Source organism: Pongo abelii, chromosome 19 (assembly GCF_028885655.2).
Source record: "Pongo abelii isolate AG06213 chromosome 19, NHGRI_mPonAbe1-v2.0_pri, whole genome shotgun sequence".
Lineage (NCBI taxonomy): Eukaryota > Metazoa > Chordata > Mammalia > Primates > Hominidae > Pongo > Pongo abelii.
In genome coordinates this window covers 5,190,173-5,202,466 of record NC_072004.2, presented here as the reverse complement: position 1 = coordinate 5,202,466, position 12,294 = coordinate 5,190,173, and the positions used below count along the sequence as shown (strand labels likewise).

The following is a 12,294-nucleotide window of genomic DNA, read 5'->3' as shown; positions in this document are numbered from 1 at the left end:
TCCCATTATTTTGTAACAATCACCCCCTGTGCCCAGCCACATAACTACTAATACTTCCTAGAATACATCATTTTCTTTCCTAACTCTGTTCTTTGTATATCTTTTCTCTCCATGAACACCTTTTTCCCACTTCTTTTTCTGACTAATTTTTAGCCAGGCTTTAAAACAGTCTACTGAAATGTTTATGAAAACCATTCCTACACCACACTATCAGGGGCCAACTACATTAGTTTTGCAAATACCTTTAGAAATTTACCTTTGAAACATCTATGCGTAAAGCACACAGTATATGAAGGAACTCAATAGCAATGACATTTGAAAATATTAAACCATCATTCTAATTGGCTTAAAGTTATTTTGAAGGCTAAGGGAATAATCTTCATAACAACCAAAGAACAATTTGGAAATATGAGGAAAAAGTATCTTTCTTACAAAGACTTTTACAAGCCTACTCTCGTGAATTTCTACATTATTTCCTAAATGCTATCAAGGTACTCATTATTAAACACTGCGTTTGAAACAGTACTGAAGATTTATCGATCTCAGCATACCAAATCTACCAAAGCTTAATTTCTGGGAACTTATTAACCTTAATTCAACAAATTTATGACAAGAAATGAGTAATAAGCAATGAAGGACACAAATTCTGATTAATATAACATTCAATTAAGCCTTTATTCTATAGGAGGCAACAATCAACCTTTTATCTCCCTGAGATCTCCATTATCATAAAGTACTTTCCATGTACATAAAATCACTTTTAGGCCTTAGGCGGAAGGGGCAGGGTAGAAGAGATTAGGCAGTGTCCCTTTAAGAGCTAGGCTGACCTGTGCAGATATACAAAAACAGAGTCCTGGCCGAGTGCGGTGGCTCATGCCTGTAATCCCAGCACTTTGGCAGGCTGAGGCGGGTGGATCATGAAGTCAGGAGTTTGAGACCATCCTGGCCAACATGGTGAAACCCCATCTCTACTAAAAATACAAAAAATAGCTGGGGGTGGTGGCGTGTGCCTGTAATCCCAGCTACTCGGGAGGCTGAGGGAGGAGAATCACTTGAACCAGGGGGTCGGAGGTTACAGTGAGCTGAGATCCCCCCCTGCACTCCAGCCTGGCAACAGAGCGAGACGCCCTCTCAAAAAAACAAACAAACAAAAACAACAAAAAAAACAAAAGCAGAGTCCTGGTGAGCTCCCACTGGAAATGTAACTGCCATTGCATGTACCAGGTTATTTCATAACCTAACAAGATGGATATGCTTCATAATGTAAATGGGGCTGGGGCCGGAGGGGGGCAATTAATTCTGCACATCCAATGAAAACGACGATACCCAATTTGGCACATCCAGAAGAAACTCACCTGGTCTCTCGTTTCAGCCTCCTGAATCTGAATTCCTTGTAACTGTTTTTCGTAATTGGAACACATATCACAACGTCTACCAAGTTTATTTCCAGCATTATGTACCTGAAGGGCACCAAAATTACCTCTTATCAGGCAAAACAAAATAATTCTACATCACACACTTGAGGTACACGTGCATAGTCTTACCAATGGTAGTCAGTAGAACATGAAGTAACACTTTCTTCAGGGCCTTATGGCAAAAAGTTACAATATAGGGTCAGATTCTAAAAAATCTAACTCTCCAGTACAAGTATGATAGGACACATGGGACACAATTTATCGCCAGGAGGCACAAAACATCACATCTGAGGAAAACACAAAGCAAGCAAAAGGTACTATACCATGGCACTCATGGTTTAATACTAACCAACCAAAGGGAAGGAAAGACAAATAAAAACAGTGCCAAGTCACCGTTTCGCCAGCTCCAATTATAAAATAGGTACGAAACTAGTAAATAGCACCTTCTCACATATGTGTTACATAAGACCAATGAGAATAGTTTCTTTCAGGCCTCAGTAAGCTGTTCCACTTACTGACCCATGGCTTCCTTAAAGGGAAGCAGCCCTCAGTCAAGGAAAGCACCAGGAGTCAGGTTTTGCGACTAAGTCGAAGGGAACACTTGCGTAACTCACTTTATCTTTCCCAGCCAGTTTTCTCACCTGTAAATGGGGGATAACCATGCCCCACTTGCCTCATTATAATCATAAAGCTTAAAGAGATCAGGCCTTTGTAATCTATAAAGCATTAAGCAAAAATCGAAGTGTTTATCTCCTAATCTTACCTGTGAATTTACAAATTCTCTAAGGAGGAAAATCAACTTCATCAAAGATTGGTTTCTTTTCTCTCCCATATTCCCAACCCCTCTTTAAACCCACTCTCAGCATCAACAGCAGACAGGCAATTGCACTTTTGATCTAAAGGAAAGATGAAAGCCTGGATCCTGGAATACACTGAGATTACAGAAAACTGCAAAGCAAACCAAATTCAGGTTGCTCTAACTTAAATTCAGCAATGCTAGTCAGGCAGACTGCTCCAACCTGAGAGCTGTGAGTTCAGGTGGGGAAGTTCACATTCACTGTGATTAACTAGCTAGCTCCTTTCTCTGTCATAATTACCTGGAACAGCCAAAGCAGACTATGACAAGGGTCAGGTGACACAGGTTAATATCCACTTGCTGGCAACCTGTGCCTGCACTGACTCCAGGAACCGTCTGCTGAATGAACACTAAATCCCAGAGCTTCCCAGTGTGCCTCAGCGTGAGCAAGAGGAAAAACGTTAAGAAAGGTAACTCACCTCTTTCTGCAAGAGATTCCATTCTGTCTCACTAACTAAACGATAACCACTAGGGGACACATAGGCAGTCTCCATGCCCTGGGTAACGCTGGAGAGGAGGGACGCCGTCTCTTCTTGTTCTGGTGTCATTGCCTTGATTGCTCTTTCCTGATCTTTGGTTAACATAAACCCACTTGGCATCTGGAGTGACCCAAGGGATGCAGTATCAAAGTTCTCAGACACTGAATCTGCTCCTACCAGTGGTCCAAAATCTGACTCGTCCAGGTTTCCAGCAGATTTTGCTTTGTAGTTATAGCCTAAAGCTTTGGATTGCAATGAGCCCGAGGTTCCCAAGCTGTCTGTAGACTGTGCTCTCCTGAGTCCATCTTTAAACATGTCATTGTCCGATTTACTGAAAGGATCTCCAGATGGCAACAATAAGTCTGCATCTAAGGAATGGACTGAACCATGGGTGCTATCTAAATGCTCCTGAAATGTGAAAATATATATGGCCAAGTTAGACAATTTTCTGCATTTTTAAAGACAAAAACTATAATAAATGTATTCCGCCACTCATTACACATGATAATCATTAATGTGCTACCTTCATAGACTCATTGAACAAACATTTACTAAGTGTCATTTCTACATGCTGGACACGAAACCAGGCCCTCAGGATACAACTGTGAGCAAGATATAATCCCTGACCTCGAGATACATACGGCTTCAAAAAAAAAAAAAAAGATAAGTAAGCAGACTGTTATAATACTGTGATAAAAGGATGGGCTACAGCTATGTGCTGAATGCTCTGGTAGCTCAAAGAGCTCCCAAATACGAAGAGTTGAGGAACATCATCTGCAATTCAGCGTTGCGTATGTCAAGCGCGAGGTGCCTATCGTATATCCAAGCAGAGATGTTCCCTTGACAGAGGGACACAGAAGTCTTTCGATACAGACTTGGGAGTAACTATCATATAATGATAATTAAAGTCACAGCAGCAAATCAGAACACCTAGGATGAGTGTGTAGGAAAAGACGGCCAAGGGCAGAACCCTGAGAAAGACTAACATTTTGGGGATGAGCAAAGGAGGAGCCAGAGTAATAGAAAGGAAATGACGAGAATGTAGTATTTTCTTTCTTTTTTTTTTTTTTTTTGAGACACAGTCTCGTTCTGTCACCCAGACTGGAGTGCAGTGGCGCCATCTCGGCTCACTGCAAGCTCCGCCTCCTGGGTTCATGCCATTCTCCTGCCTCAGCCTCCCGAGTAGCTGGGACTACAGGTGCCCGCCACCTCGCCCGGCTAATTTTTTGTATCTTTAGTAGAGATGGGGTTTCACCACGTTGGCCAGGATGGTCTCGCTCTCCTGACCTCATGATCCGCCCGCCTCAGCCTCCCAAAGTGCTGGGATTATAGGCGTGAGCCACCGCACCCGGCCCAAGAATGTGGTATTTTCCAGCAAGGTGTAATCAACATGTTCAATGTTGTACACTATGAGAAAGAAGATGCAAAAAGTCACATATTATGTAATTCCATCTATTTAAAATGTCCAGAACAAGTAAATCCATAGAGACATAAAGCAGGTTAGTGGTTACTAGAGGCTAGAGCGAAGGGAAAATGGCGAGTGACTCTAATGGGTATGAGGTCTCCTTTGCGAGTGATAAAAATGTTTTCAAACTAAAAACATTTGTGTATATATGCAATGCCACTGAATTGTACACTTTAAATTTTATGTTATGTGAATTTTATCTCAATTTTTAAACAACGTGGTACAGCACATTCCCGAAGGCAAAAAGCAAACTAGTGCCATTACATGAAGCAATTGCATAGTTAGTGGGGAAATAAGAAAAATTATTTAAAGAAAAATGTAACAATTTTCCTTCCAACTAAATTTATTCCATTTAAATGACAATATTTTAACATAATATCCTTTCTATGTTTTGTTGTTAAATGCCCTTTTTTCAATGAACCAGAGGAGACTGTGGAATACAGTTGTTGTTACTGGCAAGCTCATGTAACCTATTTTATTTAATGTTTTAAAAATATTCTTGGTGTAATAAAAAGGTGACAAATTTTGAGTTAATCCCTCAAATTCTTTCCTTTTAAAGATTTTTACTCATCTGAAACTGCAATGGCTAAGAACACAAATCTCATATATATTAAGCTTACTATGGCAAAGATCCCAAGTAAGTATCCTAATAAAACCTGGGATAAGCCATTCTGTTAGTTTACAAATAACCCTAACACCCACTGCTATGTATCACATAACAATGCTGCTGTGATACTAAAGAGGGAAGGGGCTAGGGATAGAACAGTTGTGAGGGCCATTTGAAAAACATCAGACTACAGGCCTGGTGCAGTAGCTCACACCTGTAAATCCAACACTTTGGGAGGCTGAGGTGGGAGCGCATAGGTTGAGCCCAGGAGTACAAGACCAGCCTGGGCAACACAGGGAGACCTCGTTTCTACAAAAAAATTTAAAAATTAGCCAGGCATGGTACCACATGCCTGTAGTCTCAGCAATTCAGGAGGTTGAGGCAGGAGGATTGCTTGAGCCCAGGAGATCGGGGCTGTAGTGAGCTGTGATGGTGCCACTGTACTCTAGCCAGCCTGGGTGGCAGGAACGAGACCCTGTCTCAAAAAACAGAAAACAAAAAACCCCACCTCAGACGACTACATTGGCAATGATATATTACAAATGTTTACATCCTTGAATTCAGCAGTTCTTTTTTTTTTTTGTCCTGGAGACAGAGTCTCGCTCTGTCACCCAGGCTGGAATGCAGTGGCACAATCTCGGCCCATTGCAGCCTCCATCTCCTGGGCTCAAGGGATTCTCATGTCTCAGCCACAGTGAGTAGCTGGGACGACAGGCGCCAGACACCATGCACAGCTAATTTTTGTATTTTTAGTAGAGATGAGTTTCACCATGTTGGCCAGGCTGGTCTCAAACTCCCGGCCTCAAATGATCCACCTGTCTCAGCCTCCAAAAGTGCTGCGATTATACTTGTGAGCCGCCATGCCCGGCCAGGCAGTTCTTTTCCTAAGAACTTATACTAAAAAATAAAATAAAATCAGATGCATCCATAATGATTTTTGTACAAGGAAAAATTATATATAACATTATGACATTACTTATAATAACGAAAAATTGTATGGTAGTAAAAAATGGAACCAACTTGACTATCAGTGTGTTAATCACGCTTTTCATTTTCTGTATTTCATAATGTTGTGATTTACTGGAGGCCTTGCTGGCTGTGAAGAAACTGCTTCCCAGGACTAGCTAATTTCTAGAGATAATAAACAACTCACCTGACTGTAAACACGCCTTTCACACACAAACCATTCAATCCCAAACCCATATCCCAACCACCTCCCTTACCTAAGTCACACACCGAGCCAGTATTTCCCCTGCCCTAAATGAAGCCAGGGCCAGTTCCAAACAGCTAAGAACAGACCCTATACCCCAAAGGCTGCCAGAATTAATTACTAGCCAATCCTAAACTCTCTACTCTGCTCCACTTTGCTTTTCCCAAAGAAACCACAATAATAGCTATGGCCCATGGTTTTCTCTCGCTCCTGCTCCAGCCTCCTGACCACCTCTGGTGCTTCCCTGCTGTGGCCATGCAAGGTGTGCTGTGCCTCTGCTTCCAGGAGAACTGTGAGTAACACAAAACTCTTTTCAGTGGCATTGCCCTCCCTATGTCATCACTCAGTCACCATTATGAATTAAAAACCAAGCACAGGCTGGACACGGTGGCTCACACCTGTAATCCCAGCACTTTGGGAGGCCGAGGTGGGCAAATCACTTGAGGCCAGGAGTTCAAGACCAGCCTGGCCAACATCGTGAAGCCTTGTCTGTACTAAAAATACAAAAATTAGCTGGGCGTGGTGGTGTGCACCTGTAGTCCCAGCTACTTGGGAGGCTGAGGCATGAGAATTGCTTGAACCCAAAGAGGTGGAGGCTGCAGTGAGCCAAGATCACACCATAGCACTCCAGCCAGGGTGACACAGCAAGACTGTCTCAAAAAAACAAAAAAAGGCAGAAATCAATTAGTAGGGAATTGGTTAAAAGAATTATGGTACATTTACACACTGAAATTCTGTCAGCTACTAAATATCATTTTGGGGAAAAACATTTAATGATGTGCCAAAACCTCAGAGTAGATTTAAGTGGGGGAAAAAATTTACACAAAACACTATGTAGTTATAATCTAGATTATGTTTTAAAAGTGCAAATAGAGCCAGGCATGGTGGCTCAAGCCTGTAATCCCAGCACTTTGGGAGGCTGAGGTGGGCAGATCACGAGGTCAGGAGTTCGAGACCAGCCTGGCCAACATAGTGAAACCCCATCTCTACTAAAAATACAAAAATCAGCCTGGCGTGGTGGCTCATGCTTGTAATCCCAGCTACTCAGGAGGCTGAGGCAGGAGAATCGCTTGAACCCGGGAGGCAGAGGTTGCAGTGAGCTGAGATCACGCCACTGCACTCCAGCCTGGGTGAGAGTGAGACCCTGTCTCAAATTAAAAAAAAAAAGTGCAAATAGAAACACATGTGTTCCAGCCTAGGCAACCTGTTGAAACACCATCTCTACAAAAAATTAGCTAGGCATGATGGCGGACGCCTGTAGTCTCAGCTACTCAGGAGGATGAGGCAGGAGGATCGCTTGAGCCCGGGAGGTCAAGGCTGCAGTGAGCCAAGATTGTGCCACTGCACTCCAGCCTGGGTGAGAGTGAGACCCTGTCTCAAATCTAAAAAAAAAAAAAAAGAAATATGTTAACATATGTATTATCTCTGGAAAAGAAAATAAGGAAAGGAAGAAAGAGATATATACCAAAATATTAGCTGTTACCTCTGGGTAGGATGATCTATCAGTTATTTTTATTCTGTATGGTGTTTTCTATACTTCCCAAATTTTCCATAATGAACATTTTGTAGAGAGAAAAGCATAAGCATCAGGTTAAAGAAAATGTGAGGTCTACAAATTTCAAATATCTTTAGCCATAAATCAAACTCTCCAAAGCATCTCAGATTAACTTTTTTTGTGTGAGACAGGGTCTCACTGTCATCCAGGCTGGAGTGCAGTAGCGAAATCTCAGCTCATTGCAACCTCCACCTCCTGGGTTCAAACAATTCTCATGTCTCAGTCACCTGAGTAGCTGGGATTACAGGCATCCACCACCTCGCCCAGCTAATTTGTGTATTTTTAGTAGAGATAGGGTTTCACCATGTTAGCTAGGCTTCAGATTAACTCTAAACCAAGAGCTGTGTCATTATTCTCAATACAAAACAATTATATTCAACATTCAAACTGCAAAACACCAGCTCTGAAAGTCTATAGATGTTAAGAGAGAATAAAAAATAAAAATACTCTCCGTAAATCACAACAAATGTCCCTTTCCTGTTTTCCCGCTTTTCAAACATTCCCGGATAGATTACTACATGATGAAAACACTGTGTAATCGTTGGCTGTACCCAAAACTTGAGACATTCTCTTGGGAGTCTAAATATTTTTAAAATGCTCAGCAGAATTAGACCAAGTGGTTCCCAGTCTATGTCCCAGAAAAAAGAATGAACAAAACAACTACAATATACAGCACTTTTTAGTGTCTACTAAAATTTTTTTTAAGTTTTTCTTAAACATCAAACAATCCATAAGCATGGGCATATAAACCACCAGGATGTAGATTATGTATGGCTCAAAGTAAATCTGCAAAGTAAATAGAAACATGATACCCCTGAAAGTAAAGCCAAGACCCGTATTCAATTTAACTGCAATCATTCACCAGGCCAGGAAAGGAGGTGCGGCAGGGAAGTGAGTGTGATTCTAAGCCACAGGGACAGGGCACATGAGCATGAACAGTGAGTGCACAGGTCTGGCTCCAGAGAGGTGGAGAGCAGTGGGTGAGGCCAGAAGGGCCATTCAACTGTGAACGCCCTTGTATGCCATGCTAGGGATCTTGGGGGATCTTAGTTTTTATTCTAAAGGCAATAACAGAAGCATTTCTTTCATTGATAACAAGATAACCAGCACGAGCTTTGAAAGATGAGCAGAAGGATTTCAATACTCAGCAGGTCAATGGGAGGAAAGTACTCCAAATGAAGAAACAACAGACCAGGTGGGAGTATAGCCCAAGATGATGACCAACATGGCTAAAATGTAATCCAGATGATGAAGGGCCTTAATTGTCCGAGTGAGGAATGTGTGCTTAATTATATAGGTAACGGGAGTCAATGGTAGTTTTTGAGTAGGGGAGTGGGCCTGACTGCAGCTGCACTTAAGAAAATGAATTTGACAGTAATGCTGAGGACGCAGTGGAATGGGACAGGTTGAGGCAGGAAACCCAATGAGGAGGCCCTTGCCACACTGTGGGTGAGAGGTGACAAGGCCACAGGACACCTAACACTTCCAGGTCTCTCTACTCTACCCATTCCTAGTACCTGAAACGTTCTACCCTGTGGTGTTATCTGCCAAACCTCACCCACGGCTGTCAGGGATGAAAACCTAATACTGGTTAATACTCATATATATGCTACAGGGAGTTAAGCATTTCAGCGCTTTAGATAATCTCTTTTAAACAAAAAAGGCAAGTATTAGCAACATGTACTATTCACATCAAAAAAGATTTTGCAGACATTATTTAAAGGTTTATTCTAATGCATTAAATTTTGGAAATACTGGAAAAAAGAGCATCTAATTATTTCAGACAGCGAATGAAGCTGCAACATGTTTCAAATAGTGCTACCTGTAATGCCATAAAAACAACTGAAAATAAATACTGTCATTTTTATCTAACTTTCACCTAGTAGCTATGCACGTCTCACTTCTCATATGAACAATGTAATTAACTGATGTATGAATAAGCTAAAATTGTTGACATTGTGTATTATAATGACTTTAATTATAGATTCACTATACCTCTTCATTTGATAACTGGGCTGAAGATTCTTCTTGAGTTAAAGCACACACTACTGGTATTTTTATTTCTTCCTCAACATCTGTTTTTTTGGGATCCTTTCTCTTATTGAGCCTTTGTTGTTCATCATCCTCCTAAAAGGAACAAAAAAACATACATATCACCCAAGTAACCTACTTAATAAGTGGTGACATAGTTCTTTAACCATTCAAAACAAATAAGAAAGAACAGAGCGTTATGATACGAGAAAACTGGACACTTAACACTTCTTTGTTTTGTAATCCCATCTAAGGGCCTCTGGCCATTACAAAATATTTTAATACTATAAGCACAAACTAAGAATCCTGGTATAAAGAAGAAATCAGGAAGCAACTTCCAAGAAAAGTATACTGTATAAAATAAGGCAAAACAAAAGAAAGCAAAACCGCCTCTTCAAATGATCCTTGAAAAAAAAAAAAATTTACACAGAACATTCCTTGTGATTACTGTAGAAAATAAATATGAAAAATTTGTTTTTGAGACAAGGTCTTGCTCTGACACTCAGGCTGGAATGCAGTGGTGCAAATATGGTTCACTGCAGCCTCAACCTCCTGGGCTCAAGCAATTCTCCCACCTCATCCTCTCGTATAGCTGGGATCATAGGCATGTGCCACCACGCCCGTCTAATTTTTTTTATTTTTTGTAGAGACGGGGTTTCACTTTGTTGCCCAGGCTGGTCTTGAACTCCTGGGCTCAAGCAATCCTCCTGCCTCAGCCTCTTGTGTAGCCAGGATCACAGGCATGCACCACCATGCCTGGCTAATTTTTTGTTTTTTTGCACAGATGGGGTCTCACGCTGTTGTCCTGCCTGGTCTCAAACTCCCAGGCTCAAGCGATCCTCCCACCCTGGCCTCCCAAAGCATTGGGATTACAGGCATGAGACACCACACCCCGCCCAAAAAAGTATTTATAATGTTACACATCCATTAGAAACATTAACAAATGTATATGAATACAAAAGGAATGATTAAAGTTGATAGAATAATTCACTCAACAAAGATGAGTAAGATACCTTATACCTTCAATGTCCCCTAAAACAGCCTAGTGAGGAGAGACAAATTACAATACAAGTATGTACAAGGTTCTAAAGAAGGAGAAAAACAATGACTGATTTCATCTGAAGGAACCAGCAAAGGAGGCCCAAAGGAGGTTAACACTTCAGCTGCATCTTGAAAGATCAGTAAGGTAAGTTTGCCAGTTGCATGAGAAGAGACAATTAAGGGTTCCAGGGAGAAAGGAAGCACATACAAAAGACAGAAACATGTAAAAGCAGGCCTGTGGAGAAATTCTGTGTAATTTTATATGGATGAAAAATGGGCAGGTACATGAGAAGTAAAGGACATGGAGAAAGAGGTGGTGAGTAAGCACTTAGACTCTGGAATCAGAGATTGTTCAAGCCTCAGATGGGCCATACATGACCTCTCAGCCTGTTTACTATTCTAGAACACAGGAACCGTATAATTGTAGTCCCTACCGCTTATGGAGAGTTTTTGATAACCACCTGAGATAAAGATTTATACATAAAGCCTTAGCACAATGCTAGCACATAGTAAGAGCTCAATAAATGTTGAAAAGTTTTAAATGATCATCTTAGTAAACTTTAGACTCTTTTTGTTTTTGTTTTTTGAGAGGGAGTCTCGCTCTGTCACCCAGGCTGGAGTGCAGTGATGTGATCTCGGCTCACTGCAACCTCCGCCTCCTGGGTTCAAGTGATTCTCCTGCCTCAGCTTCCCAAGTAGCTGGGACTACAGGCACATGCCACCACACCTGACTAATTTTTGTATTTTTAGTAGAGACGGGGTTTCGCCAAGTTGACCAGGCTGGTCTCAAACTCCTGACCTGAGGTGATCCACCCGCCTCGGCCTCCCAAAGTGCTGGGATTACAGGTGTGAGCCACGGCATCCGGCCAAGTTTAGACTCTTTTAATGGGCAGCAGGGGAGGCACGATAAGATATGTACTTTAGAATCTAAATCTTTATGTCAGTGGGGCACAGTGGCTCACGCCTGTAATCCCAGCACTTTGGGAGGCCAAGACAGGTAGATAACTTGAGGTCAGGAGTTTGAGACCAGCCTGGGGCACGTGGTGAAACCCCGTCTCTACTAAAAATACAAAAATTAGCCAGGCATGGTGGCGCACGCCTGTAGTCCCAGCTACTTGGGCGGCTGAGACAGAAGAATCACTTGAGCCTGGGAGGCGGAGGTTGCAGTGAGCCAAGATTGTGCCACTGCACTCCAGCCTGGGTGACTGGAGTGAAACCCTGTCTCAAAAAAAAAAAAAAGAAAAAGAATCCTTATGTTGGCTTTGACTACACACAAGACGAATGAGTCCAAATTAAGAGATAAAAAGGAAATTTAAAGAAGAAGAAACTTTGCAAAACAAAATCTAACCTAAGTCACATAAAGCAATTTGAAATGTTTGACAAGATACTTAGAAAGGCAGTGAACACTTTTACATAGCTATCCTAGGGAAATATCTGCACACATACACAATATGGTCAAGGATTTAGCTGCAAAATTGTTTGAGATGACAAGAAAAGGGGGACCATCTAGATGCCCGCTGCAAGGAGAATCAATATAGTGCATCCATGCTACAGTCAAGAACAAAATACAACAATATGAAAATACATACAACAGGATAATGCTTATGGGAAATATACACACTTTTTTTTGAGAAA

At 41.7% G+C, this 12,294-nt stretch overlaps 1 protein-coding gene across 4 annotated transcripts in view; it reads right to left on the bottom strand.

Moving 5' to 3' along the window:
• Positions 1-12,294, bottom strand: part of RABEP1 (rabaptin, RAB GTPase binding effector protein 1) — a 114,089-nt gene that overhangs the window by 21,204 nt on the left and 80,591 nt on the right. For all 4 annotated transcript variants that reach the window (XM_002826900.5, XM_054536053.2, XM_063717975.1 and 1 more), the window contains 3 exons: positions 9,583-9,714; positions 2,691-3,158; positions 1,356-1,460 (listed from right to left, as the gene is read on the bottom strand). In XM_002826900.5, coding sequence (XP_002826946.3) covers positions 1,356-1,460; positions 2,691-3,158; positions 9,583-9,714 — 705 coding nt within the window. The remainder of the gene's footprint in view (positions 1-1,355; positions 1,461-2,690; positions 3,159-9,582; positions 9,715-12,294) is intronic.